Raw genomic sequence first — 5,103 nt, 5'->3', positions numbered from 1 at the left:
TATAAATCATGGTGTGGCTCTGTAGGATAAGCACAGGACTGCTAATCCCAAGGTCATCAGTTCTAACCCACCAGTTGCTCCTTGGAAACCCTATATAGGGTTGCTATGAGTTGGAATTGAATTGATGGCATTTACAACAACATACTTTAATCCCAGTGCCTGCTGTCCCCCAATCCCAACTCTGCCCCTAGGGATACATTTTCCTTGGTTTCCCCTATTCTCCCCTTTGACTTCTCTCTGGAGACTTAGTCCTGCTTCCATATCCTGAATTATCTCCCTCTCTCTTCCTTCCTACCTGCCATCTACCTCTTGGTTGAATAACAGTCGTAAATGATCAATAAACACTGTACATCTCAGGCTGGGGCAGAAACTAGGGTCACACTTCTTTTAAACTCTTCACAATATGCAATAGGAAAGAACCAATGCACAATATAATTAAAAAAAAGAGAACCAATGCATATTGATAAACTTACTGTTGTTGTTGTTAAGTGCTGTCGAATTGGTTCTGACTCATACTGACCCTGTATAGGGTTTCTGAGGAGCAACTAGTGGGTGTGAACCACCGATCTTGTGGATCTTGTGGTTAGCAGTCTAGTGCTTATCCCTACAGCACCACACCAGGACTCCTGATAAACTTAATAGCATAGATTATGTTAATGTGTGCCCATTAGGTGGTGTGGAACTTCCTTTAAGTAAACATGTGGCCTTTGGCCCTGGTTCCTGGGAGAGGATGAAACCTGAGGCAGATGAGCTGGTGCTGACCAGACCAAGAGGGAGCAACTGGGGGCCGATAGGGACCAAGCCTCAATAGTCTGATGGCATCAATCATGGTTACATGGCGAGGTCAATAAAGGCCTTGGAAAACAAGACTTAGCAGCGCTCCGTGAGTGAAGACATAGAAGCTCAGGGTCTAGGTCTTTTCAGCTTGTATCCATTTTCCTGCTAAATGAAGGGGGGATGGGATGGTAGATAAGGAAAAGAATTTCAAAACCTCATGGAATCCAGACTTTCTGGATAATGCCTCCTCCCCAACCAAACTATGAGTGTTACCCTGAGGACCTTGAAGTCATCTGGGGACCAAATTATAATTTAGCCTGGTTAGAAAAGAATGTCTGTGTTAAGCATGCCGTTCTTTTAAAGAACAATCTCAGTGTGGTCAAATTGACACCAGCAATTCAAAAGGATAGATGAGAAGCTTAGCAAGCCTGTGGGTTTGAACCACCAGCCTGGAGGTTAGCAATCCAGTGTTTCTCTTCTGTGAATTTGTCTCAGTGATGGAGAACTAGTTTGGAAAAGATTGTGGGAAAAGGTGGCACAACTTGAAGAATGTCATCAACGTTACTGAATTATAAATGTAGAACTTGTTGAAGTGGTGTGTTTTGTTTATTTTCACCCAAAACAAAACAGCTGTGTAGTTAGTGGTGATAAAGACACAGCATGGTGGATGTAATTTACATCACTGAACTATACAAGTAAAGACAGCTTGAATGGCAACTTCTGTTATATATATTTTATCACCGTAACTTTTTTAAGAGGGGAAATTTTCTTGTAATAAGTCATTTCAAGGGGTTCAAACCAAATTAAACATACTGCCATTGAGCCAATCCTGGCACATACTGATTCTACAGAATGGCTGCTTAGGGCTTCCAAAGGCATAAATCTTAATAGAGCAAGACATCTTTCTCCCACGGGGCAGCTGGTGGATTTGAACCACTGACCTTTTAAAAATTTGCAGCCTAATGTTTAACCCACAGCACCACCAGGGCTCCTTCAAGGGATGCTGTTAAGTGCTGTTGAATCAGTTACAACTTATAGCGACCCTGTATAGGGTTTCCGAGAAGTGGCTGGTGAGTTTGAACCACTGATCTTTTGGTTCAAACCAACCTTGTGGTCTGTTGCAGACTGTGTAAGGTTGGTCAGAGGTTCGAGGCCCTATAGGCCTGAGTGTAACAAATGAAGCCACTGGCAGTCAATAGCAAATTGTTTTTCATCTTAGTGTTCAGTTATATTTATTAATTGCAGACAAGAAGTCCTTGATATACACAGATAAATGTAATATTTTCCTAAAAGCCCAGACTGTAAAGGTTGCAAGGTCAAGCCTTCCTCCAAAGGATTAACTAAAAACGTCTTAGCTACTTCACAGTTCTTTGTTCTACAGACAAAAAAGCCACCCTCCCTGAATCTCTCCCAAGTGTTAGCTATTCAGCCAAGTTCCTGAAAACCTGGCTCAGGAAGCCAAAGCAGCAGGACTCCGCCCAAGCCTTTTGTCCTTCCCTCTCACCTTCCCACAACTGAGCTCAGGGGCTATAGATATGTTAATTGAGCCTGAGAAACCAAGTTGCTGGCCTGGGATTCGAACCAGCGGAAGTACGATGTAAAGTTACCTGAATGTCTGGAAAAGCACTGATGTTAACTGTACCTTGCCTTGGTCCCTCCCAGCTTGGTGTGAAGCTCCTCCCCTAAATAAAATAGAGTCCCGGGCCAGCCCAAGTGTGTATTACAGGTTGGAGGGCATGCAGTAAAGATTGCAGTGCATTACAAGATGGAGGGCATGCAATAAAGATTGAAGGGCAGTGAGTTGCTGCCTGCAGAGGCCACGATGCCTGTAGTCTCAAGTCTGCCCACCAGTGATGTATCCACCCTGGCTTTGGGGTGCCTCATTGTCTCCCTTCTTCTGTTTGTCTGTGTATTCTTTCGCTATCCCTATTGCCTCTGGATCTCCCCTCCTCGTGAACCAACACTCGTGAACAACACAACTATGTTGAGGTCAGACCCCGACAGCGGTCCAGTGCTTATCATTCAGCGCCACATCAGACTCATTCAAGGGATTACTAAATCTTAAATACAGAAGGGGCCAGTGCCCACTGACCTAGGCCTCGGTGAATGGAAGTGAAAGAGAAAGGACTGTGTGGGCAGCTGGGGTCTGGACTGCTCGGGGAAAGAAAGCTGAGAGTTTTGGACTGGCCTCCCTTCACAGGTTTTGTACAGCTGGCACTGTGAACAGGGTTAGTCAGAGCATCGTGTCTGATTAGTTAGTAAGCAACAGAGAAAAACTAGGCATGGCATTAGGAAGGGAGGAAGACTGGCCAAACCCATACGTCACCTAATCAGTGAGTTTCCACTTTGTGTGTAGCTCAGCTGAAGGTCTGAGCCTAGAGCATCTTTGCAGTAAGAATAGAAGGCCCTGATCACTTCCAGAAACAAGTTCTCAACCACTTGCGGCCCTGCAATGAAAAAGAAAATGGTCAAAGACTAGGAATCAATCTATTTTAAAATCAATAAATGGCATATACATAAACTATATAAACAATTGGAGTCCTGATTTTTAAAAAACAAACAAAAAAATGTGGAATAAAGTACAGGACCACAAGATCAGTTTGAACCTCAAGGTCAGTGGTTCAAGTTCACCAGCTGCTCCTTGGAAACCCTATACAGGGTTCCTAATGAGTTGGAACTGACTTGATGGCACTTAGCAACAACAATATAAACTGGGTTGTGAACCGCAAGGTCAGCAGTACAAACACACCATCTGCTCCCAGGGAAAAAGATAAGGCTGTTTGCTGCTTCCATAAAGATTTACGGTCTCCGAAACCCTAAGGAGCATTCTACACTGTTCTTATAGGGTCTTTCTATGAGTTGGTATGGACTAGATGAGCAGGAGGCGTAAACCTAAGAACTTGAGTTGTGGCAACGACAACTTTAGCTGGGGAATTAACATTCATGAAAATAGTGAACAGTTTTGTAGCTCTTACTGCTATGGAATGCATGGTGTTCCTCAACACACATGTTGGGAGTCCTAACCTCTACACTTGTGGATGTGATCTCATTTGAGAAGAGGATTTCTTTTGTCATGTTAATGAAGGCATTACCAATGTAGGGTGTGTCCTAAACTTGTGAAATATAAAAAGAGCAAATTAGATGCAGAGGAGAGCACAAATCAAGGAAAAGACCAAGAACCCAGGAACACCAGGCTGCAGAAACTGAAGGAGATAAGGAATTTCCCCAGACTGAGGGGGTGGAAGTGGGGGTGGGAGGAAACCGAGAGCATGATTTTTCCTGGAGCCAGAGCTCAGAGTTGGGGCTTCTAGCCTCCAGAACTGTGAGAAAATCAGTTTCTGTTTAGTTAGAACCACCCACTTAACGGTCCTTCTGCTACAGCAGGCCTAGCAAATTAAGTTACTTATTATGAGCACAGTTTTAAACATTCTACCAGCTGATTTAATCCCCACCAGAGCAATATGAACAGGTAATATTGCTGTCCCTGTTTCCAGAGATGGTGACCATGCACAGAGAAGTTAAGTCACATGTCCAAGCTGGACTGAAATCCAGGTGGCCATCTGCTGAGCCACTTGGGAGGGCAGGGTCCTAAACATTTTAACCAGTTTCTGTTGAATTGACTCTGAGTCACGGTGACCTCATGTGTGTCAGAGATAAGTTGTACTCCATAGGGTTTTCAATGGCTGATATTTTGGAAGCAGATTGTCAAGTCTTTCTTCTGAGGAGCCTCTGGGTAGACTTGCAACTCCAACCTTTGGGTTAGCAGCCAAGTGTTTAACCGTTTGCAAGACCCAGGGACTCTGCTAAGTGTTTTACATGAGCAAAACCTGCTTGGCCAGGACATTACTCAATACCAATACCTGCTTAGTAGGGGATTGTTCCTATTCGGAATCTCTTAATCAAGACCTAGAATAGGACAAAAGAAATAGAACTGCTTCTGAAAAGCTCACTAAGAAGGCAAAAAGAATTAGACCAGTTACAGGGTGGAGAAGCACTGCTGCCAACCAGGCAGGTGGGAGTTGGCAGGATATTTCTGCTTCACAAACAACAACCAACAGTCAACAAAGGCAGTGAGGCCTCACCCAGAGTTCAGAGAGTAACTGACACCTCTGTGACTGACTAGAAAGGCATCAGCAGATTCATCTTTTACACTCCCTTTGCACAAAAACAGCCTGTGCCTCTGAGAAAATGATTTTGATGGTATGTGTGTTGTACTTACAGCATAAGCTTTAAAAAAAATTATTATTAAAAGTTTTATTGTGAATTATGTGATAGTTTACATGGGAGAACATTAGCATTAGTTTTACATTCATCCTATCATATATC

At 43.6% G+C, this 5,103-nt stretch overlaps 1 protein-coding gene across 1 annotated transcript in view; it reads right to left on the bottom strand.

Moving 5' to 3' along the window:
- DOPEY2 (dopey family member 2) overlaps window positions 1–5,103 on the bottom strand; it is a 170,156-nt gene that overhangs the window by 77,989 nt on the left and 87,064 nt on the right. Inside the window, exon 9 of the mRNA XM_006862564.1 lies at window positions 3,104–3,224. Coding sequence (XP_006862626.1) covers window positions 3,104–3,224 — 121 coding nt within the window. The remainder of the gene's footprint in view (window positions 1–3,103; window positions 3,225–5,103) is intronic.

Source organism: Chrysochloris asiatica, unplaced genomic scaffold, assembly GCF_000296735.1.
Source record: "Chrysochloris asiatica unplaced genomic scaffold, ChrAsi1.0 scaffold00049, whole genome shotgun sequence".
Taxonomy (NCBI): domain Eukaryota; kingdom Metazoa; phylum Chordata; class Mammalia; order Afrosoricida; family Chrysochloridae; genus Chrysochloris; species Chrysochloris asiatica.
Note: the sequence above shows the minus strand (reverse complement) of the source record. Positions and strands in the feature narration are given on the sequence as shown.